Source organism: Triturus cristatus, chromosome 8 (assembly GCF_964204655.1).
Source record: "Triturus cristatus chromosome 8, aTriCri1.1, whole genome shotgun sequence".
Classification (NCBI taxonomy): Eukaryota; Metazoa; Chordata; class Amphibia; order Caudata; family Salamandridae; genus Triturus; species Triturus cristatus.
Genome location: NC_140591.1, coordinates 1,677,381,836 through 1,677,406,858, shown reverse-complemented (window position 1 = coordinate 1,677,406,858; position 25,023 = coordinate 1,677,381,836). Strand labels below are relative to the sequence as shown.

The following is a 25,023-nucleotide window of genomic DNA, read 5'->3' as shown; positions in this document are numbered from 1 at the left end:
TATATACAATTTAAAAACATACATTTTAGATTTATTCCTCGCTTGCCGGGTCATCACGGTTGCCATTTTATCTGTCAGGACCAGGGAAGGATTTCAAGAATGCCTTCCTTCGAAGCGCCCACCATTGACCGAAGAACTTCGCTGTTGCGCAGGCAAACAGGGGTCCGGCATCTGATTTTAAAATGCGCATGGCCTCCTCTGAGTTTCAGGTCCCTATTTGTCTGCACACAGGAGCTAACCATTGACTCCTTGGTTTCACGTAAACTGGGCAGGCAGAAAGGACATGGCCAGTTCATTCGTTTGGACAAGCACAAGAAGGACAGCCCTTTGATCGAGTTTTATTGTTCATCCAAGAATTAGTAAAGGCATTAATAGGTAGGCTGCCATGCCTGAACTGGATATACAATTTCCTGTCGGCTGGGAACAGTGGGGTTTCGAGTCCATAAAGGTATCAGCTAAGGAACCCTGTTTGGATTGTGCAAATGTATTCTGATCAACCCATGCCCTATAAAGTTTCTTTACGTGGTCCCTGGTATAGGTCGGTGGGTGGCCTATGACCTGTTGTTTCAAACCAAGGCTTGTCCGAGGGTTATCTACATACTTGACCCAGCGGATCTTTTTGTAAGTGTCTAAGGCTGAAACCTCACTGAAGGCTGCGGCACACGATGCTAATTCTGGAATGGTGGACACTCTATGCAAAAAGAGCAATAGGCGAAGTCTCACTTTTTAAGCATTTCCATAACATATTTAATTAGACACTGATTACTCTTTTAGCAGGACTGATGCACTTGACATCTGGGAATATCTCAGCAGGGCTTCGATACTTTGAGCTATACAAAGCTAGGACTTCTCAGAAGGGCTGTTATGCACTTACTATGACAGTAACTGCCCAACCTCAAAGGGTTGTGCTATTTTAAAGGTAAACTATGGTCCCAACTCAACAGAGCTTCTATGCACTTGATAGATCAGTCTCCGCACTTCATAGCAGGACTGGTATATGTGGGACCATCAGACATTCCCCAACCTTGACTTCAGAATGATATGTGTGAGAGGACATTGAATACATGTACTTGGGCACAGCTCCTCTGGTCTCCCAGTGTGTTTCTAACTAAAGGAGGGAGATTGGACGGCTCAGTGTTTGCGTGCAGCAGAGTCTTTGCGCAGGGTGACTCTCTGTGTGTGTCTTTGTAACAGCACACAATGTATTTCCATTCACAAACCATCATATGTTTCACTATCATTCTTTAGATATGTAAATGAATGCAGAGAAAGATAAAAGTGGCCATGAATGGAAACATATATTGTTTATTATTTATATCTTATCTTTGGCGCTAACCTTGGATAAAGTACACAATTATGTGTTGTGGAAAGTGCTGCGATTAGGAGATACCTCACACACACACCTTGAAGGTTGTCTGAGGGGCATTCGGTGCAGTATATAAGTGGCCCTCTGGATACGGTCCTTCAGAGCTGGAGTCCGGAGTCTTAAATTATTCCTCGTACTTTGGACAGAAGCGAGAATCATGAGGTGGCTGCTGCTTCTGGGTCTGGTGGTGCTCTCCGAGTGCCTGGTCAAGTAAGTCTAGATTAAATCCCTTCCAGTATCTGCTCTTATGAGACTGGTGCATCAAGAGGTGCAGCCCTTGGCTGCCTTTTATGAGACTGGTGCATCAAGAGATGCAGACCCGCGCTGCACTTTATGAGACTGGTGCTCAAGAGAAGCAGACCCGCGCTGCACTTTATGAGACTGGTGCATCAAGAGATGCAGACCCTGGCTGCACTTTATGAGACTGGTGCATCAAGAGGTGCAGCCCTTGGCTGCCTTTTATGAGACTGGTGCATCAAGAGATGCAGACCCGCGCTGCACTTTATGAGAGTGGTGCATCAATAGATGCAGACCCTGACTGCACCTTGTGAGGCTGGAGCTTCAAGAGGTGCAGACCCTAACTGCACCTTGTAAGACTGGAGCTTCAAGAGGTGCAGCTTATGAGACTGGTCCATCAAGAGATGCAGACCTGCGCTGCACTTTATGAGACTGGTGCATCTAGAGATGCAGACCCTGACTGCACTTTATGAGACTGGTGCATCACGAGATGCAGACCCTAGCTGCCCTTTATGAGCCTGGTGCATCAAGAGGTATATGAGACTGGTGCATCAAGTGATGCAGACCCGCACTGCACTTTATGAGACTGGTGCATCAAGAGATGCAGACCCTAGTTGCACCTTATTAGACTGGTGCATGAAGAGGTGCAGACCCTAGCTGCACTTTATGAGACAGGTGCATCACGAGATGCAGACCCGTGCTGCACTTTATGAGACTGGTGCATCAAGAGATGCAGACCCTGGCTGCGCTTTATGAGACTGGTGCTCCAAGAGGTGCAGACCCTTGCTGCACTTTATGAAACTGGTGCAGCAAGAGGTGCAGCCTCTGGCTGTGTATGCTTTGCCTACCCTACGCCCACCAGTACGACCCTCGGTCACATCACAGTCCAAACATTTCGGCCCCTGTGAAAATGTTTGTGACCACCCATGGCTTAGATGGTCTCAGTAAACATATAAAAGTCCTGCTATGACATGTGGATACAGCTCCATTAACTGTGTAGACGCCCTGCTGAGAAGGGACCATAATGCACCATTAAAAGAGAACAGCCGGCCAGGATGTGAGGCTGCCACCATAGGAGATGCCGATGTGCCTGTCTGTCATGTGCGATGATCCTGTTCAGTGGCGTAACAACAGCCCCGCAGCTCCCGTAGAGCGGCGGGCATGGAACTCTAGGAGGCCCCCTCCAGCACTGTGCACAGCGACGGCTGAGCGTTCCTGACTGGGTCCAGATCATGGGGGGCCCTCTATGTACTCTACAGAGGGGAGGCTTTTGCTGCACACCCCTGTCTGCAAATCGCAGTAGAAAGGGCTTTGCGTCAAAAACCATCAGAGGTGGCATTGGAGCACCCCGTACCATCCAGCGAAAGCCTCCTTGATGCAAAGTAATACAAAGCGCTATATTGTATACTTTAAGGCAAGTAAACCCAAATTGACACGTTGTGACAGTTTGTGCTACTTTTGGTGACTTTGCACTGGTGTAAAGTGTTGATTAATATGGCCCTATAGCTTCAGGTCACCATAAATCAGAGCCAGCAGCACCCTTTTCTGGTTCCAACAGGAATCATATTTCCCTTCGATGTGGATTAAAACTAAAAATGTTTCTATACCAGTTCTAAGTGCACTTGCTTACTAGGAAGGAGCAATGCTGTTAAATACAATTTTATGTGTTTGTTTTTTATAATGTGATATTGCTTGCCAAGAGCAGACCTATTGGCTTTATTAATGCTTGGTTTTCATTCACAATAGTGACGCTAGGCAGCAAGGTTTAAAAAAGATGTATCTTGCCCTGTCTTTTATTTTGGGGTGCATTTTACAGAGGGGTACACTGTTGAAAGGGAGACGTCCCAACTGGAGCTCACAAGCGTAAACAGTGCTCACCAGCTCACCAGGCTCTGCTTGTGTCTCCTCTGAAGCCCAGGGCACCAGGCTCTGCATGTGTCTCCTCTGAAGCCCACGGCTGGACAGGCTCTGGTTTCAGGCTCTGCTTGTGTCTCCTCTGAAGCCCAGGGCACCAGGCTCTGCTTATGTCTCCTCTGAAGCCCAGGGCACCAAGCTCTGCTTGTGTCTCCTCTGAAGCCCAGGGCTGGTCAGGCTCTGTTAGGTTTAAAAGGGCCAACCAGGGGTCTCAGCTTTGACCCTTGATGACCCCGACATGGCGTCCATAAATGAGCAGTAATTGATATATTGACAGCCGGTCTCTCTGTGAATGTTCCCACTCATTCTGACATAAGTATCTTTTAATATGACTCAAATTAGGCTGATTTTAATATTTTTTTCAACAAATTAGTAATTGCTTTTTGGTGGGTTTATTGTTGCCAGACAGATTTTCATGTGCAGAAGCATGCAGTCTCTTTCATGTGAAAGAGTGTATCACCAAGGACTTAAGGCGTCTGTGGGAGGGGGATGCATACGTGGATCACCGAGGACTCAAGGCGTCTGTGGGAGGGGGATGCATGAGTGTCTCACCAAGGACTTAAGGCGTCTGTGGGAGGGGCTATGCATAAGTGTCTCACCAAGGAGTTAAGGCGTCTGTGGGAGGGGGATGCATGAAGGTATCACCAAGGACTTAAGGCGTCTGTGGGAGGGGGATGCATGAGTGTATAACCAAGGACTTAAGTTGTCTGTGGGAGGGGGATGCATGAGTGTATCACCGAGGACTTAAGGTGTCTGTGGGAGGGAGATGCATGAGTGTATCACCAAGGACTTAAGGTGTCTGTGGGAGGGGGATGCATGAGTGTATCACCGAGGACTTAAGGCATCTGTGGGAGAGGAATGCATGAGTGTATCACCGAGTACTTAAGGTGTCTGTGGGAGGGGGATGCATGAGTGTATCACCGAGTACTTAAGGTGTCTGTGGGAGGGGGATGCATGAGTGTCTCACCAAGGACTTAAGGTGTCTGTGGGAGGGGGATGCATGAGTGTCTCACCAAGGACTTAGGGCGTCTGTGGGAGGGGGATGCATGAGTGTATCACCAAGGACTTAAGGTGTCTGTGGGAGGGGCTATGCATGAGTGTCTCACCAAGGACTTAAGGTGTCTGTGGGAGGGGGATGCATGAGTGTATCACCAAGGACTTAAGTTGTCTGTGGGAGGGGGATGCATGAGTGTATCACCGAGGACTTAAGGTGTCTGTGGGAGGGAGATGCATGAGTGTATCACCAAGGACTTAAGGTGTCTGTGGGAGGGGGATGCATGAGTGTATCACCAAGGACTTAAGGCGTCTGTGGGAGGGGGATGCATGAGTGTATCACCAAGGACTTAAGGCATCTGTGGGAGGGGGATGCATGAGTGTATCACCAAGGACTTAAGGTGTCTGTGGGAGGGGGATGCATGAGTGTATCACCAACGACTTAAGGTGTCTGTGGGAGGGGGATGCATGAGTGTATCACCAAGGACTTAAGGCGTCTGTGGGAAGGGCTATGCATGAGTGTCTCACCAAGGACTTAAGGCGTCTGTGGGAGGGGGATGCATGAGTGTATCACAAAGGACTTAAGGCGTCTGTGGGAGGGGGATGCATGAGTGTATCACCAAGGACTTAAGGTGTCTGTGGGAGGGGGATGCATGAGTGTATCACCAAGGACTTAAGGTGTCTGTGGGAGGGGGATGCATGAGTGTCTCACCAAGGACTTAAGGCGTCTCTGGGAGGGGGATGCATGAGTGTCTCACCGAGGACTTAAGGTGTCTGTGGGAGGGGGATGGATGAGTGTATCACCAAGGACTCAAGGCGTCTGTGGGAGGGGCTATGCATGACTGTATCACCAAGTACTTAAGGCGTCTGTGGGAAGGGGATGCATGAGTGTATCACCAAGGACTCAAGGCGTCTGTGGGAGGGGGATGCATGAGTGTATCACCAAGGACTTAAGGCGTCTGTGGGAGGGGCTATGCATGAGTGTATCACCAAGGACTTAAGGCGTCTGTGGGAGGGGGACGCATGAGTGTATCACCAAGGACTTAAGGCGTCTGTGGGAGGGGGATGCATGAGTGTATCACCAAGGACTTAAGGTGTCTGTGGGAGGGGCTATGCATGAGTGTCTCACCAAGGACTTAGGGCGTCTGTGGGAGGGGTTATGCATGAGTGTCTCACCAAGGACTTAAGCCATCTGTGGGAGGGGGATGCATGAGTGTATCACCAAGGACTTAAGGTGTCTGTGGGAGGGGGATGCATGAGTGTATCACCGAGGACTTAAGGTGTCTGTGGGAGGGGGATGCATGAGTGTATCACCAAGGACTTAAGGCGTCTGTGGGAGGGGGATGCATGAGTGTCTCACCAAGGACTTAAGGTGTCTGTGGGAGGGGGATGCATGAGTGTCTCACCAAGGACTTAGGGCGTCTGTGGGAGGGGGATGCATGAGTGTATCACCAAGGACTTAAGGTGTCTGTGGGAGGGGCTATGCATGAGTGTCTCACCAAGGACTTAAGGTGTCTGTGGGAGGGGGATGCATGAGTGTATCACCAAGGACTCAAGGCGTCTGTGGGAGGGGGATGCATGAGTGTATCACCAAGGACTTAAGGCGTCTGTGGGAGGGGGATGCATGAGTGTATCACCGAGGACTTAAGGTGTCTGTGGGAGGGGGATGCATGAGTGTATCACCAAGGACTTAAGGCGTCTGTGGGAGGGGGATGCATGAGTGTCTCACCGAGGACTTAAGGTGTCTGTGGGAGGGGGATGCATGAGTGTATCATCAAGGACGTAAGGTGTCTGTGGGAGGGGGATGCAGGAGTGTCTCACCAAGGACTTAAGGCATCTGTGGGAGGGGGATGCATGAGTGTATCACCAAGTACTTAAGGTGTCTGTGGGAGGGGGATGCATGAGTGTATCACCAAGGACTCAAAGCGTCTGTGGGAGGGGGATGCATGAGTGTCTCACCGAGGACTTAAGGTGTCTGTGGGACGGGGATGCATGAGTGTATCACCAAGGACTTAAGGTGTCTGTGGGAGGGGGAGGCATGAGTGTATCACCAAGGAATTAAGGTGTCTGTGGGAGGGAGAGGCATGAGTGTATCACCAAAGACTTAAGGCGTCTGTGGGAGGGGGATGCATGAGTGGATCACCAAGGACTTAAGGCATCTGTGGGAGGGGCTTTGCATGTCCATGTATGAAACATCCCCTCACGTATGTTCAGAGGATACTGGAGTCACCTCAGAGTGCCTTGGCCTTATAATGGAACCCGGCCTCACGCCTTGTTCTTCTTATGGACAGGGAACTCCTTAGAGACATGCAACGTCCTAGAAACATATGGAGGGGACACCTTACCGCCAATATTATGATCATCGTTATTATTACTATTATTATTAATGTTAATATCTTAATTATTAGCATCACCAATATTATTACTATTATTATTATTATTACCAATAATGATAATAATATTAGAATTATTATAATCATCATTATTATTACTGTTATTATTAATGTTAATATCTGAATTATTAGCATCACCAATATTAGTATTATTAATATTAATAGTATTACCAATAATGATAATGATAATAATGTTAGAATTATTATAATCATCAGTATTATTATTATTTTTATCATTATTATTACCAGTATTATTAGTATTACTATTATTATCATCATTATTATAAATATCATTATTACTATCATTATTGGTATTATTATTATTATTATCATTGGTATTGCTATTATTATTGTTGTATTATCATCATTATCATAAATATTATTAATATTATAATTATTATTATTATTATTCCTGCCATAGACTGCGAACTCGAACCCTGCAGTCTCGATGGGGTGGTCCTGTTTTTTCCCCCCACCGTCCTCCTCTGCGTGAACAGTCCTAGCAGGAAGGGACTGGATGCCAATGCTCTGCTTGGAGAGTTTTCATTTAGAACAATAGTGAACATTGCTTGCAATACAAGAGAATGAGTTGCTCCGTGCTCCCGTGCATCACTCTTCCTCTTGTCCCCTCCTCTCTAGGGTACCTCTGTGGAAAGGGAAGTCCCTCAGGGATCGCCTGAGAGAGCAGGGCAAGCTCAAGGACTTTCTGAAGACACACAAGCTGAACCTGGCCAGCAAGTATGTGCCAATCTTTGCCGCTCAAGTCGCCACGGAACCAATGACGAACTACATGGACGTAAGTGTCTATATTCACACAGGCGGACCACACTCATAGCTGAGAGAATCTGTTGTTGCAGGAAAGTGTGGGTAACTCAGACATTTATTAAAGCCAGTGGTATGTGAACTTTAGCCTCTCATAGAAACTCGGGGTCTCATTTAGAGTTTGGTGATAGAGGAAAATCATTCAATTTTTAAAAGATATGCTGATCCAGAATTCAGTGGTTAGATTTCCCCTGCCATCTTACTGTATGGTGAATAAATACCACAAGTTACAACTGTTTTTGTATTTAGCTCTTATCCACAAAATCAAATGTTCTTAAACAACTCTAAATTATGTTTTCAGTTTTTGACCAAATATTGAATCAATTTACCATATAGCTTATAGAACATTTAAAATGAGGGGCATGCATTTCAAGAGCAAATCTGGGAGCAGGCAATGATCTTCCATGTTGAAATTAACATAGTTTGACACTCATGTTTTTTCTGTTGGTCCTACTTTTGTGCGGAAGGTTCCTGCGTATAGAAGATCTCCTGATCCCGCATAGTTACTTCTAGATCTCAGACCCATCAGTAACCTTCTGTCGATAAACTTTGGCAGGCTCTGACTTCTGGTTATGTTCCCTCTCTGAGCCCCAAATTCTACAAAACCCGCCCCATCTAATTATTTGCCATCACCTCGTTCACAAAGCACAGCCTACATCTCAAAGGAGATCCTGCCTCCACTCTGCTTGCTGTGGCTTCATCACTGCACCATGAACCATAGTGGCTCTAATAACGCCGTGTGCAGACCTCTCTTGGCTTTGGTGCTATCTTTATCCCACTTACTTCCCCTCCACAGAGCTCAATTTACGTTTACACTTTCTGCATTCTTATCATGCAGCAGCTGGTGCTTTGTATGCAGACATTCAATGCATGTAATTTTAGGAATAGTTATTAACTAAAATATTGTAGATTTCCTTATCTGTAATTGAAATTTTGACCTGTCGACACATCACAAGATTACACAGAATAGTTTAAACTAACATCCTAGGAAACTGGATTTCAAAAATGTTTTGCGTTTTCTGGCAGACAACCTATTACGGAACTATCTCCATTGGGACGCCACCTCAGAGCTTCAACGTGATCTTTGACAGTGGATCGGCCAATCTCTGGGTCCCATCTACTTCCTGCACCAGCTCCGCCTGCTGTAAGTATCTGTGAATAGTTAAGACATACGGAGAAACCTGAATGAATACCCAGGACATGCAGATCATGCAAAGACCTCTAATGCTTTTTTTCGCTCCTGACCATTGTTCATATCCTCATGTTCTCCATTAGTATTTGTGTAACCCTTAGAACAGACATCATCATCATTATGCAGGTATTTACCTCTTATCATGGGTTAAAACTCTGTATCCTAATTGAGTCCAATCTGCCCCTTTTGTTCCAAACCAATCGGATCCAATCCAAGCATTATTATCCAGTTCAGTCCAATCTTATCCAATCCAAACTGAATCAAACCAATCTGATCAGATCCAATCCGATCCAACCTGACCTAACCGGACCCAACCGGATCTGAACCAATCCACTCCACTCCAATTCAATCCAATCCGATCCCCTCTAATGCAGTCCGGTCCAATCCAGTTCAAACCAGTCCAATCCAGTTCAATTCAATCCAATTCGATACCCTCTAATGTAGTCCAATCCATTCCAGTTCAAACCAGTCCAATCCAGATCAATTCAATCCAATCTATTCCAATTGCTCACATGCTAGTCTATTCTGAACATACACAATCCATTCCAAGGTTATCTGATCTGTTCTAATACAGTTCAGTCCAATAAAACCCTATGCATTCTTATTTAGATCTGCCTTCTCAGTCGAGTTTCCAATTTGTAATCTATGGAATTGTAACAATGCTAATTGTTTTGAGTTTATGCATTTTGCTACTGGTAGTGGCTCGTATACTGTATTGTAGAGCACAATAGTTAAAAAAAACATTTTTAACTCTGACAGTGACTCTGCCAAATCTTATTGTGGACAGGTACAAGCGAGTGAGCGAAAGAATATGTCTTGCTCCGGCGATTCCTGAGAGAGTCGGGAGTGTTGTGTTCTGGGTTGTCTAATCATTTGCAGCTTTGTCATTTTTGGAGAAGAATGAATGAGACACTATAGCTAGTCGGTTTGGGGATTTTGGGTAGTAATGTGGTAGGTTGGTACACCCCTACACACTAAGGCCCTGTTTTCCTGCGCATAGTTCTGTGTAGGTGCAGAATCCCCGCAACACTGCCCTTCAACTTTGTCCACCTATAGACAGTCTTGACCTTGCCACTGAATATAGTTATCAGTTTACTTTCTTCCACACATAGAGGAATATTTACATGCCCTTAATACCACCAGGGTGCCACTTTTTATGATGCTCCGGTGGCATTGCGGCATTTGCAACATTTACAAGGTTGTGCTGAGCCATGTAACATGGCTTAACGCCACCTTGTAAAAATGCCCCTTTCCGCCGCAGTCCGGCAAAGGGGTGTGCAATGGGTGTTGCAGTGGACATTCCACCGCAACACTAATTGCTTTTCGATGCCGCCCCAGATTTACAAGGCCGAGGCAGCGCCAAAAACGAACACTGGGGAATACCTGGTCTTAGAATGGTGGTACGAGGAGAAATTATCCATTTCAGTGTGTGTTGCGTGCTGCATAGAAAGAGCAAATCGAAATTATTGATTGTTTATGTGCAGGAAGGTGTCCCTTCCTGCACACTAACAATCGCCCCTGCAGCACAGGCACCCTTGCAGCATGGCAGCAGGAGGCCTGCGCAGGTGCTAGGCAGCTTTTTTAGCAACACAGGGGTGCATCGTATTCTTGTGAATACAGCGCATCACTGTGTTGTAAAAATGTCGAAGCGCGGCTTTGTCAAATTTGTCGTAACACGGCACCTCAACAATTATTTGTAAATTTGCCCCATAATCTCATCACCCAAAGCCAAAGAATAATGTGCCCGAGTAAAGCTTTGCCCTCATTCAAGCACAATATTGCCCCGCACTGCCCACCGACAGCTACTATTACATAAAGTATTTTTTCAAGGGAAATCTTGCTGAAAATTATCGCCACGACCTGTCATGTCAGAGATGCAGCTTTTTCACTAAATATTTACTGTTCATTGCATCTTCTTTGTTTCTTCGAACAAAGAAAAATATAGAGACAATTTATAATTTCTGCATCCAGCAACGATCTTGTTACCATTACTGACATGTCAACCACTCATTAGTATTCCAGAAAGGGCAAAGTATAGATTTTCCACACTTTTCCTCATTGAGAAAATTCACTACTGACTACATAAGAAAACACAATATTTGACAGTAATAAATGTATTGAGGTGCCAAAGTGCAACTTGATTGTAATTATAATCAGGCAACAATCAAATGAAAGGCCCTAAGTGTCTGATCTCTGGTACAACACCCAAATGAGAAACTAAAATAACATCTACTCTGCTGAGGTCAGTTTCCTATTGGCAGAATGTGAGATGAATCATGCACAGCTTGTTACAAAAGAACTACGGGGCATATCAGCAACAACCGGCGATAATTATCGCTAAGCGCACTTAGCGCCAGGATAAATATCGCCGGCTAACGTGGATTTTTATAGCTGAGATAGCGTGCTATTAGCAGCGCTTATCTCAAAAGCGATAAAAATCCTAGCGCTAACTGCCTAATGTGAGATTATCGCTGGAAACTCAGCGATAATCTCACAAAATGCGGCGTTAGCTTGTTGATAGGGACTCACAAACTTAGCCATGATATCCACCTTCCATAGGATATCATGGCTAAGTCAGTCCTGAAGCAGGTGTAAGGAAAGCAGCGATAACAGGGGTTATGGCTACTTTTCTTGCCGCTATGCTTCATAGCGTGGGGCTTGATGATAGGAGAAATGTCGCTTAGCGACATTTCTCCAGTCATGTCAGGTCAGGAACGCCCACTCTGCATCTCATTAGAGATGCAAAGATGGGCGTTCGGAATTCAGGCGCTAAGGCAAGGTTTCACGCGATAGCATGACCTTGCTGATATAGCGATAAAATTATCGCTGCTTTTCGCCCGAAAACAGACGCAAAAGCGGCGATAATTTTTTATCGCCGCCTTGTAGATATGCCCCTAAATTTGCAAAATTCGTCAATTTCAATTAACGCAAATTTCCAAGAATTCTTGAAATATTACACTACACAATTTTGCATAATTTTTAATTGAGGGAGACACTTGGAGACAACAATGTCTCAATTAATGTAATTTTGTTTAAATGTAGCCATTGTCACAAAAGTTTGCTAAACATTGCAAGATTCGTGCTTTAAGAGACTCATAAGTGGAAAGTCTTTGGCTATCTGTCTGAGCACTGTTTGTTGTGGTTGGCATTTCTGTGAAGCATTTTGCCAATTCTGAAAATTGTGATGACTCAGTTTTAAGCTTCTGCCTTTCATCCCTCCTCTCCAATACATTGCCTTTTTCTTAGGTGTTTCTCCTTAGTCCATCCTGGTGCTGGTCCACCATCATCAAGCTAGAGCTGTTGTGTGTACAAGTTGGCCACCTCTTGTCTGTGGCTTGTAACGCGCTCCCTTGCGAAGCACACGTGAATCACAGCTTTCTACGTCTTTATGGTTATTCCTGGCACCAGCCCTAGAGCCACTCACACGCGCCTCTAATGACATGCCCATTTTGTGGTACTGATGGATAATTACTTATAGTGTCCATTACCCTAGACCATGTCTCCTGATCATGGCCAAATTAAATCATAAATAGCTAAATATTAAATACATATGAATTAACACAATAAGACAGTTGGAACTGGTCCTTTTGGAGGCTGGGGCTCTTCTCCTTCCTGGTTCTGAGGTCTGTGTGTGTGTGGAGCCATCTCTGGTTGGGTGACAAGGTTGACTTTTCTTTTCTTCTTGGTCCTTGAACCCTGGATGAGAAGGTAGCCTTCTCCTGCCTCTGATCTGTCACCAGAAGTTATCAGTAGTAGGTCTTCCATTGCTACAAGATTTGTGGATCTTCTACGCACTACTGGGATCTCCCTTTGCTACAAGGCTCTGATTAGTAGATGACAGCTTTAATGGTGTACTTTAAAGTACACATCAGGGCAAATATTGTTATATTATTGACATCTGTTGACCGGCCTTGCTATCTGCATGACATCAGTTTAAGCCCAGCCATTTAAGGACGGCTTTGATTGGATGAGAAATAAAGACCCTTTCAAAATGATATAGGAAAGTCACCAAAGGACTCCTTGAAAGGCCACAACTGAGCACTAGATTGAAAGCCTGTTCTACATTGTACATACTATGGTGAAAGTTGATACAATAAACTGAGAAATTCCAAAAGAACAGACTCTCTTGGCAGTACATGGTACAGAGCTGGCACTAAACCAGCAAAGAAGCCAGACAGTCCTGACCTAGCAGAGGATTTTATGGTAACTATATTTTATTTCCACAGCCAATCACAACGAGTTTAACCCCTCCAGTTCCTCCACCTTCCAAGGGACCAGCACCAGCCTGTCCATCGGATATGGCACCGGAAGCATGACTGGAGTCCTAGGATACGACACTGTCCAGGTAGGAGAATCTGAGGTCCCACGCGTCCTTTCTGGTGCCCACCTCTGATGTCACACACATATATGGTTGATTAGGGGTGCTGAATGCTGCCTTCTGTGTACCCCTAGGTTGGAGGCCTCACGGTCACTAACCAGGTCTTTGGTTTGGCCTACACTGAAGCCGACTTCTTCTCCTCAATGCCGTTCGATGGGATCCTGGGAGTGGCCTACCCAAGCATTGCATCGGATTCAGCCACCCCTGTCTTTGACAACATGTGGAGCCAGGGTCTGCTGGCACAGGACCTCTTCTCGGTATACCTTAGCGCGTAAGTCACAGGTCATGTGGCCTGATCTGGGGAGTATGTCAGATTGAATTACCTATAAACTAGTTATAATTCAAAAAGAGAGAAATACTTAACAGTTGATGGGCCAGATGTACTAATATTTAATTTGCAAAAAAGCGATCGCAAATTGTGCACCGAACTTTAGCGAATCAACTCAGAGTTTTCAAAAAGGTAAATTTGCAAAATAACCCTTCAGAGTAGGTCGCAAATCTATCTGTTTCATTAATATTCATGAGATAGTTCACAAATTGCAAATCAGTCTGATTAGATGGATACATTACTTGGATGGTGGCCTGCTGAGGTCATCAAACCAGCATATCTGTGATCGCATTTAAAGTACTTTTTAATGCAGCTCGTTTTCGTTAAAGACAGAGGTGCTTATTGATGAGCTATTGCATCACTTTTGTGCGGCCGGTGCTTCACTTTTTGTGACGCACCACTGGCGTAAAAATGAGCCTTGTTTCACCATATTTACAAAGTGACGCATTTAGGTAGTTGCGTCACTTTGTAAACCCCTGTACTACATTATACCTGCGTCAGGTATAATGTATGCAGGGTGGGCGTTCCTATGTAAGTGAGCCTCGTAGAAGTGACGCAGTGAAATCTACGAGATTTCACTGCGCCACTTCTAGGGTGCAAATGCGTCAATATCTTACACCTGCCTCACAGCAGGCGTAAGACTGACGCAGGCCCTTTCACATGGGGCTTGCCCCATGTGAAAAGACACATTGCCGAAGTTGCGTCACTTTTGTGACACACTCCAGCAATGCGTCACTTTTGCGCCTACAGATACGTCAGAAATACTGACGTATCTGTGACTCCTTGCGACATGATGCGTCATACAGTAAATATGATGCATCCATCATGTCGCATGGAGGGTGATCTGAGAAGTGACGCATCGCTGCTTTCACGCAGCGATGCGTCACTTCTCATAAATGAGGCCCACAGGGTCTTTATTTAGAAAAATGTAATTTTTTGAAAAGTTTATTTATTAGATGGCAGTAGGCGTCTGGGCTACTTACTGCCCAGTCATGAACAAACTTTTTTTTGTCATTCAAAAAAGGAAGGGGTCTGCCCTTCCTCTTTGCTAATGGGTTACCACCTCCTTCGAGGAGTTGATGGCCTATCAATTGTTTGAGTGAAATTGCAGTCACAAACTATTGATACATAGCACTGCGGATCTGAATTTAGAAGGAACTCCCTAAACATGCCCTTTTCAAATTGCAATTTGTGGTGCTATTCCAAACCGATTTAGCGATTCAGTAACCGATTACCAAATCACAAAAGTGTTCAGTACATTTGTACAAATGTGGCCCTGTGTATCTTCAGAAGGTTCCATGTCTGAGTCGCCGTCCCACGGCGGCCATTTTCAACCGCGCACTCGCAGCCAATGGCTGAGATCCCTTTGTTCTTCGTCTCCACAGGAACGGAGCCAGCGGGAGTGTGGTGATTTTTGGAGGATATGAGACTCAGTACTACTCTGGAGCCATGAACTGGATCCCGCTCTCTTCTGAAGGATACTGGCAGATCACGGTGGACAGGTAAAGGTTTCTGTGGACCTGGCACTCAGAGAGATATGTCAGAGCAGCAGAGGTGTGAGCTCAGCACTGCAAGACGCGGTGGCATCATCAATGCTCGGATTACAATGATCCTAGTGATGCACGGATGTGTGATGCCAAACTCTGATGTGTGATTCCACCCTCTGATGTCACCTTCTGAGGTGTGGTTCCACCCTCTCATGTGTGAATCCAACCGCTGATGTGGGATGCCACTCTCTGATGTGTGAATCCACCCTCTGATGTGTGATTCCACCCTCAGATGTGTGATATTACACACTCTGATGTGTGATTCCATCCTCTGATATGTGGATCCACCACCCTCTGATGTGTGACTCCACCACCCTCCGATGTGTGATGCCACCATCAGCCTCTTATTTGTGATTCCAACTCTGATGTGTGATTCCGCCCTCTGATGTGTGATGTTCCACTCTCTGATGTGTTATTCGACCTCTGATGTGTGATTCCGCCCTCTGATGCATGAATCCACCACCCTCTGATGCGTGACACCACCCTCTGATGTGTGATGCCGCCCTCAGCCTCTGATGTGTGATTCCACCTCTGATGTGTGATTTCGCCCTCTGATGTGGGATTCCACCCTCTGATGTGTGATTCCACCCTCTGATGTGGGATTCCACCCTCTGATGTGTGAATCCACCCTCTGATGTGTGATTCCACCCTCAGATGTGTGATATTCCACACTCTGATGTGTGATTCCACCCTCTGATATGTGAATCCACCACCCTCTGATGTGTGACTCCACCACCCTCCGATGTGTGATGCCACCATCAGCCTCTTATTTGTGATTCCACCTCTGATGTGTGATTCCGCCCTCTGATGTGTGATGTTCCACTCTCTGATGTGTGATTCGACCTCTGATGTGTGAATCCACCACCCTCTGATGCGTGAAACCACCCTCTGATGTGTGATGCCACCCTCAGCCTCTGATGTGTGATTCCACCTCTGATGTGTGATTTCGCCCTCTGATGTGTGATATTCTACCCTCTGATGTGTGAATCCACCCTCTGAAAAGTGACCCAATGAGGGCATATTTTAACTTAGAAAACTGTCTGCAGGGTACGTTCCAGTGCAGACTTGAGTCAGCATTTGATTTCTGTCCTTTTGCCTGTTTTTCACTTGTTAAGAATGTCAAATTATTCAAACATTACTTTTGAGGTCAAGTCACTGTCTCAGAAAGTAACATACAGGAAATCTCAGTTACCCAGGTTCATTAGATGAAACTCACCCTTCCTGACCCGTCAGCTCTGTTATAAGATGCTTTCAAAACACAGTGAGGGGTGGTGAACTCCCACCCCTACAGTTTAAGCAGGGGTGGTGAACTCCCACTTCTACAGTTTAAGCAGGGGTGGTGAACTCCCACTTCTACAGCTTAAGCAGGGGTGGTGAACTCCCACTTCTACAGTTTAAGCAGGGGTGGTGAACTCCCACTTCTACAGCTTAAGCAGGGGTGGTGAACTCCCACTTCTACAGTTTAAGCAGGGGTGGTGAACTCCCACTTCTACAGTTTAAGCAGGGGTGGTGAACTCCCACTTCTACAGCTTAAGCAGGGGCGGTGCTGGCATTCATAAGAATCCATGAGCCTGTTCTGTCTGCAGCTCTGCAGACAAAGGTTCTTAAAAAAAGAGTAGGAGAAAACCATGACAGAGGTCGCGGGTGTGAAGCGAGCCATAGTAAAGGCGCTCCAGTTGGAGAAATGATGAAAAAATAGAGAGAAAGAGTCAGAGAGATAGAAGGAGGGCTGGAAGAGAGAATGAAAGGAAGGACATATGAAAAGAATAAAGAAACTGAGGCTAGCAGAGATCTGAGCCGACCACTGGAGGCTGAAGAGGAGAGGAAGACACCAGTGGATGCAGAGATCTGAGGCTACCACTGGAAGCTGAAGAGGAGAGAAAGACACCAGTGGATGCAGAGGTCTGAGCTTACCACTGGAGGCTGAAGAGGAGAGGAAGACACCAGTGAATACAGAGATCTGAGGCAACCACTGGAGGCTGAAGAGGAGAGGAAGACACCAGTGGATGCCGAGATCTGAGGCTACCACTGGAAGCTGAACAGGAGAGGAAGACACCAGTGGATACAGAGATATGAGCCTACCACTGGAGGTTGAAGAAGACACCAGTGGATGCAGAAATCTGAGCCTACCACTGGAGGCTGAAGAGGAGAGGAAGACACCAGTGGATACAGAGATATGAGCCTACCACTGGAGGTTGAAGAAGACACCAGTGGATACAGAGATATGAGCCTACCACTGGAGGTTGAAGAAGACACCAGTGGATGCAGAAATCTGAGCCTACCACTGGAGGCTGAAGAGGAGAGGAAGACACCAGTGGATGCCGAGATCTGAGGCTACCACTGGAAGCTGAACAGGAGAGGAAGACACCAGTGGATACAGAGATATGAGCCTACCACTGGAGGTTGAAGAAGACACCAGTGGATGCAGAAATCTGAGCCTACCACTGGAGGCTGAAGAGGAGAGGTGGACCTCAGTGAATGCAGACACCTGAGGCTACCTCTTCAGACTTGTAAGAAGAGTAATACCTAGGCAGGTTTAGATATCTGATGCCACTACTGTAGCTTCAATGATATGAGGCTACCGTGGCAGACTGAACAGCATGAAGAATTCAGCAAGGAACACATTTTTCAAGACACAAACTTTGGTTCTTCCAGCTGTCAATATCTAGCCTCTAGTAAAGGTTCTACAAAATGTATTAGAGAATGACTGTGACATCCTATTCTCATGATTTACCGCGGACCTATACCTTTGAGTGGCAACTCCTTCCAATAACATCAAGAATCACATATATAACTCACATGATGATACACGGAAATTAATAGTGTACCCACCACATTTAAATCTGTGTTAGAACCTGATATGATGTATATGGGCTAATATTTGTTGTTTTGCCTCCTCTTTCAGTGTCACCATGAATGGAAATGTTATTGCCTGCAATGGAGGATGCCAAGCCATCGTCGACACAGGAACTTCTTTGATTGCTGGATCATCGACTGGTATTTCCAACATCCAGAGCGCTATTGGGGCTTACCAGGATTCTAATGGAGAGGTAAGTGTTGTTACAAGGTTATTATATCACTCAACATCCACCGATTGCAATGGCAACTTGTTGTTGTGTGGCTGTTGATAACCTACCTATGAGTTGCCCAAGAAGATGGGGCCTTCATGGGCGAATAGTTTGTTTGTCAGTCAGCCCTTATCACAGGAATCTCCGTCTATACCCCTAATTATGCCATGATGTCTTGTCTTCAACGTGCAATGTCTCTACAGGTGATTGTGGATTGAGTGCACCACTTGTCAAGGTTTTTATAGGCGCGTCAGAATTCTTGACACCCAAGAACTCTTCTTTCCCAGGATGTCTTACTTCTACTTATGAGATTTCTACCAAGAAATTCCTGTGAGTGGAATGGTCCAGTGATTTACCACCAACCTTCACAAGTGTGTGTAGATGAGGGATGTTTTGTTTCTGGGGATGTATGTCCCAATGTTTTCTGGTTCTGTGTTGGTATGCGTACTAGTGGTGTGTGGTGTTGATTGTGTTGCATGACTATTTTTCTTGGGTTCTGATATTGTATGGCATTCAACAGTCTAACAGAGTTCTAGCATTTCAAAACTCACAAAATGTTCTTTAGGAAGATATGATGATGGCTCGTCATGCCTAGGGCTGGGTAAATTTGTTCATTCGTTTTTACAGCATGGTAAGCGGAAGCAGATTGTGGCACAAATCTGCAAAATGATGCTAATTTGCTTCCACCTACCATGGATGGAAAACAAGGGGGGAGAAGTTGAATGGACAGCCCAGCCCATTAAATAAAAACTGCAAGGTTTGTGGGCATTTTAGGTTCTTTGCTCTGCACCTGTTATTCTTGTGGTTCTCATTGGTCCAAGTTCTGCTGATGTAGAAGAACCACACACTGCACAGACCCAAAGAGCTGCTTGACATCCACCTGTGCTCTGGTTTACCTGCAAAGAGTGTTTCTCTGCAGAAGCGATTTGAAAACACACCCTGATTACAGTTATTCCACATTTTTTTATTGTCCACCTCTCCTCATTCCCAGCTCCTGCTGTGACACTCGGAATACTTCTACAGGATATTGAATATAACAATGCTAAGTTTTCCTTTAAATGTATGAAGTGATGAACACCCGCCTGCTCTGTACGAGGGAGCCCTGACTCTCCTGATGGAGACACCCTTTTTACCTATACTTACATTTCCTTCTGCTTGTTCGATGCTGTTTCTAGTACAACAGTCCTATTCTTCACCTGGGGAGAATGGGGATTGTCCCACCCTTTCTGCCGCATCATCCTAACTCTTCCTTTCTCATTTCTTTTGTTTCTTAGTATGTGGTGAACTGTAACTCCATCGGCTCCCTGCCTGACATCGTCTTCAATATCAACGGGGTTGGTTACCCAGTGCCAGCCAGCGCCTACATCAACCAGGTAAGAGAAGTATCTAGCCGTGGCAGCTTGCTATCCTCAAACGTGAGTGACTGCCACCTTGTTATTTCTCAAATATGAGTGACTGGCACTTTGATAGTCCGGACAAGGGTGGCTCTCCCCTTGCACCATGCCGCAAGGCTGCCTGCGCTGCATGCAGGACTGTTTATGTTCATGAGGGGGCGCCTTCCTGCAGAAAAACAATCCTGAAAGTCTTTTTCCTCTTCTAATGTGAAAAACAAGGAGACATAAAGACATTTCTCCTTGTCATATAAGACTTACTTAAATTAGCCTACATATCTAAGTGACCCATAAAAAGAATAAAACAATCTAACAATTTCTGTAGGCCATTCTGGCCATTAGCACTGCACCGTCTGGTTACAGTAGGGCGGGAATGAGGCGCGCAGCTATCCTTGATGGATCACAGCAAGTAGCCACAGAGAATGTTTCTAGTCCATTGATATATATAACATGAATAAAAAAGGAGCAAAGGCGCACCCGTGTCTGACACCTCTCCTGATCATGAAAAGAGCTGTACGCTCCATCAGCCCCGCAGCGCACCCCAGCACACATTTGACTTAGGAGAATTGCAGTCGATTCTGCAGCTCCTAGTGATGTCATCATTTGCCACAATTTTGTGTGATTTACGCAGTCAAATGCACCGCTAGGGTCCATACAACCTTTCATAGCCCTAGTATATTTGGCAATCCGTAAATTTAGGTTGAGGCACTGCTCCACCATGCCCAGCCATTTTCTAAACCTAAATTGTGTATGACAGAGGATCAGATTTTATCCTGCCCACAACTCTATTTTTTCATTTAATATCCTCCCCAGTATTTTCACAGAGGAATCCAACAGGGACATTGGTCAGTAGCATCTTGGGTCTGCTCTGCTACCTTTATTAAAAACCATCACAATTACTGATTGCGACCATTGGTTAAAACTGACACTCTATGCCGTTCGTATACATATACATTGGTGCATCGTCTGGACCCGGTACCTTCCCCAAATAGCGTCTATTTAAGGCAAAAACAATGCGGCATATTAACAAGGAGCTGCGATAATTATCGCAAAGCGCGCTTGGCGCTGTTTTAAATATCGCCGGATATCGCTGCATTTCATCGCCGCGATATCGCGTTATTATCAACGCTTATCTCCAAGGCTATAAATAATGCAGCAATAGCGGCGAAATGTGGGATTATCACTGGAAATCCAGCGATAACGCTGCAGCGATAGGCAATTCATTGTTGATACGCCATGGTGGTCATAGCCTGACAATCCACCTCCCTTTATACATATAGCTAAGTCTGAAATTTAGCAGACGTTAGCTTACGGCGATAACCACAACTTTTTATATCGCTATGGGTGTCAGCGTCAGGCTTGTAAATACCGCGATGCGCGGTAAGCGACTTTTTCACTGGTGTTTTCTGAGGGCACGCCTTCTTTGCATCTCATTAGATATGCGATGCGAGGCGTTAGTGAAACTGCGGCTGACACAAGGAAACACGCGCTGATGCCTATTAGCGTGTCCTTGCTAATACTGAGGTAATTCAATCGCCGCTTTTCGGCTGAAAACGCCCGTTAAAGCGGCGATGTTGGCCTTGATAATATGCCCCAATGTGTGCAAATTCAAGAGGATCTGGGTCAGTGCACAGGATTGGGTCTCACTAAACTCTCACTTCTGTCCTTGAGTGGGGACAAAATGGAGCTATAATGCTTCACCCGCTCATATCTTGAAACTGAACAGTCAATAGAAGGGACTGGAGTTTCCCCAAAGAATGGAGAATTGATAATTTTTCAAAAAATAACGTTATCATTGGCCTCACCAGCTCTTACTAACTTCTACCAAGTGTCCTTCTTAATTTCCAGTTTTCTTGCTTTTAGGGGCTGCTTATCTACAATATTGTGTTGCTTCTCCCACACATCTAAATAAGGGGCTTCTTTTAACTTATTGTAGGTTTGCTTAGATCATCAGTGGAGCCCGCGCAATCCTATATATTTACTGCTCCTTTTTTTATGGTCAACAATTTTTTTGTTGCGACACCAGTCGAATCAAAAGACTATCAAATCTTTGGGGTACTAGATACATCATCTAAGCATATCAAAAAGTCAATTAAATTCTGTCTGATTAGTGTAGTAAAAACCTCAGTGGGATCTACTCCTGACCATTTAATTCCAACAAGAACAACTCTCACGGCTGCCACATCCTTAACTGGGGTTGCCTCATCGGCTAAGTTAACGCCTATCTTTAATTCTACTGCTAAAAGTTGTGGTCACTTATACGATTCGAATGACAGCGTAATGATGACCACCATATATAGTAAATCATGCTAGCAGCACCCAAGCCAGAGATTGATTGGTCATTTACATACACCAGGGGTACAAAGTCCAAAGGCGGTGCATCTAAATGGTAAAATGAGTGTCAGTGGAGAGAGAGAGTGGGTCAAGGTAGACAAGGAGAGGACAACAAACCTGTCTGTTCCAGCAGGACCCATGGAGTGTAGGTAGGTCATTAGAATGTTGCAAGAGGTGTAAGGCAAGACACCGTGCACTGCACTACTGCTGCAGGAGTAGGATACATTTGAGGCCAAGCAGAAAGAGCTAGGCAGCCTATTTATCGCCCCCTTTGCATCGCCTGTTGAAACAAAAACGCGCACAACTTAAATGGGATTTATGAAGCCATGCAAGGCCACCTTGCATGGCCCTGAGTGGCTTCATAAATCTAGAGTAATGGAACTCGCAAATCACTACATTGACGAACTCTGCGCCAGGAAGGCGTTTCCCGAGTGGCTCCATAAATCTAGAGTAATGCAACTCGCAAATCACTGCATTGCCGTACTCTGCACCAGGGCGGCGTTTACTGAGTGGCTCCATAAATCTAGAGTAATGCAACTCGCAAATCGCTGCATTGCTGTACTCTGCGCCAGGGAGGCGTTTCCTGAGTGGCTCCATAAATCTCGAGTAATGCAACTCGCAAATCTCTGCATTGCCTTACTCTACGCCAGGGAGGTGTTTCCTGAGTGACTCAATAAATCTCAAGCAATGCAACTTGCAAATCGCTGCGTTGCCTTCCTCTGCGCTAGGGAGGTGTTTCCTGAGTGGCTCAATAAATCTTGAGTAATGCAACTCTCAAATTGCTGCGTTGCCTTACTCTGCACCAGGGAGGCGTTTCCATGGGTGTTGCATGGGTATTTTGATGCATTCCCAGATTTAACATAACTGGTTGACCTGGAAATACTCCAAAAACCTACGTCTCCCTAGGTGAGGCATAAACAGGAGAAATATCTTTATTTCTCCTGGTTTCTTCCTCTTTCTGTTCGTGCGGTATTCTGCATAAAGAGGGAAAGTCCACAGGGGATTGCTTTGTGCAGGAAGATGCCATTTACTGCACAAAAACAGTCCTTCTTACAATGCAGGTATCCGTGTACCATGGCGCAAGGGTGCCTGCATTGCCCCAAGGTAGCCAAAAGGGTGCCAGCACAGGGGAAAAGGCAGGAACGCGCCGTATTGAAATAAATACTGTGCATTCCTGCCCTTTCCTTGTAACACAGTGCAGCACAGGAAGGTCACTTGCTGCACAGCACAGCATACCTTGGCCATAGATATGTCCCCTGGGAGCCCAAGAACACACTCAGAAAGCTCATCCAAAGTTTAACATCAGAGATGGAGCTGAAACCCACATTCCCTCTGCATTAAATGTGTACAAATGTGTTGCCGCGTCAGCAGTGGGAACTGAGGCCCAGGGGATCCTAGCTATGCAGTTTAAATTTTGCATGAATTCTGAAGCCAACAGACACTGTAGTTGTCTAAGTGTGAAGCTGCTGAGAGGCGGCTGAGCATGAGATCCTCTGCAGCAGCAAAGCGAGCACAACCGAGGACAGCACACTCTGGTCACAAGACCAGGGAGGGGAGAAACTCACCATATGTGATGAAGTAAAAAAATAGCATAGCTGTGATTTGTCACTAGAACTGACTTCTATGAGGAAAGCCACCCAGAAAGAGAGACAGGAAGAAGCTGTCTGAGGGAACTTTTAGTGAGCGCTAGGAGACAGAGCTGCAGAACATCATCAAATAGAGTCAGTGTGTCCAAGGTTAATGCACAAGAATTGACCTAATGTCCTCTTCTTTTCTTCTCTTAGAACTACTGTAACATCAACTTCCAGCAGACCCCTGTCGACCTCTGGATCCTGGGAGACGTCTTCATCAGGGAGTACTACGTCGTCTTCGACAGATCCGGAAACCAGGTTGGCCTCGCCAGCGTCGCCTGAAGAAGGAGCGTTTGATGCCTTCAAAAAAAGATCGCCACATGTCGACCATGATTCTCATGACTGTTACAGCTTTATTAGTGTGTACATACATGAACCGATACCAATAAAACTCCACATTGAAGCACACAAACACGTTTCTTCTGTTGTTAAACAGCACAAAGCAGATCCCATTTTGTATAATGAGTAAAAAAAAAGCAAGCAGTTGGAGCAACAATCAATTATCAGAATGAATGGAATTAATTTTCAGTGAAGGGAGCAGTAATTATTCAATTTCATGTAATTATGTGAAAGGAAGGGCAGCACCACACACGGCTCTCAGATTGCACACCCTAAAGAGGGCTGTATTTAGGACCAGCTTGGGAACCAAAAGCAGCATTTGCAGATGTTGCCACAGCAGCCCAGTGCTTAGCTTGTGAAAGAGTAGGTGCTGGGGCTTACAGTTTGCTCAAAGGTCGGCTGCCGAATACCAAGGGTCCAAAGTTTTGATTCTAGCTCGTGCATTTTTAATTCACCCCCAGACACTCCCTTCCGCTTTATCTCACTCTTGCAGGTTCTTTTTCATACCCGTTTTCTGCCTGAATAACACCTTTCTGCCTTTCTGTTCCTCCTTCTTGCTATTGTGTTTTTCTCGGGAAACAGTCTTTACAATGCAACCGTTACAACGCATGCCATTACATCGCATGCTGATACAACGCAAAAGGTGTGCAGCAGTGGGTAGAAGGTGTTGGATTTAACTCCAACAACTTCCATACTGTTGCACACACAGGAGTTGGAATAGAAAATTAATCTATTCCAACTTCCAGAGCTCCCCCGACAGCAAGTCGGGATAAAGGTATGCGTTGTAACGGCATGCGATGTAATGGCATGCGTTGTAACGTCACATATCAGGTTTTCTCTCTCCTGCTCTGGATCAAAGTCTGATGAGAAAAAAGAAGTGCTGGCCCCAAAATGCATGCCAGTGGACTCCACTTGTAACCACCAGTTCAAATTAAGCACTGCACCACCCTCATGAATCACGGGAGGAGCAAGCAACCACCATCACTGCAAGGAGGAATTGGGAGCCCCTTCCCCCACAGGAAATTGTGTAAAAGGATGGCGCAATTTACAAAACCTTTTCACTACATATTGTCCCTTCGTCAAGTTCCTT

At 45.6% G+C, this 25,023-nt stretch overlaps 1 protein-coding gene across 1 annotated transcript; it reads left to right on the top strand.

The window, feature by feature from the left end:
* The first annotated feature begins 1,422 nt into the window (after positions 1-1,422).
* On the top strand, positions 1,423-24,006 carry LOC146808572 (pepsin A-like). The gene is made up of 9 exons (XM_085623596.1): positions 1,423-1,576; positions 7,543-7,699; positions 8,752-8,869; positions 13,144-13,262; positions 13,370-13,566; positions 15,009-15,125; positions 18,076-18,220; positions 19,513-19,611; positions 23,748-24,006. The coding sequence occupies exons 1-9, from the start codon at positions 1,524-1,526 to the stop codon at positions 23,874-23,876; spliced, it is 1,134 nt and encodes a 377-aa protein (XP_085479722.1). The 5' UTR covers positions 1,423-1,523; the 3' UTR covers positions 23,877-24,006.
* Positions 24,007-25,023: the final 1,017 nt, after the last annotated feature.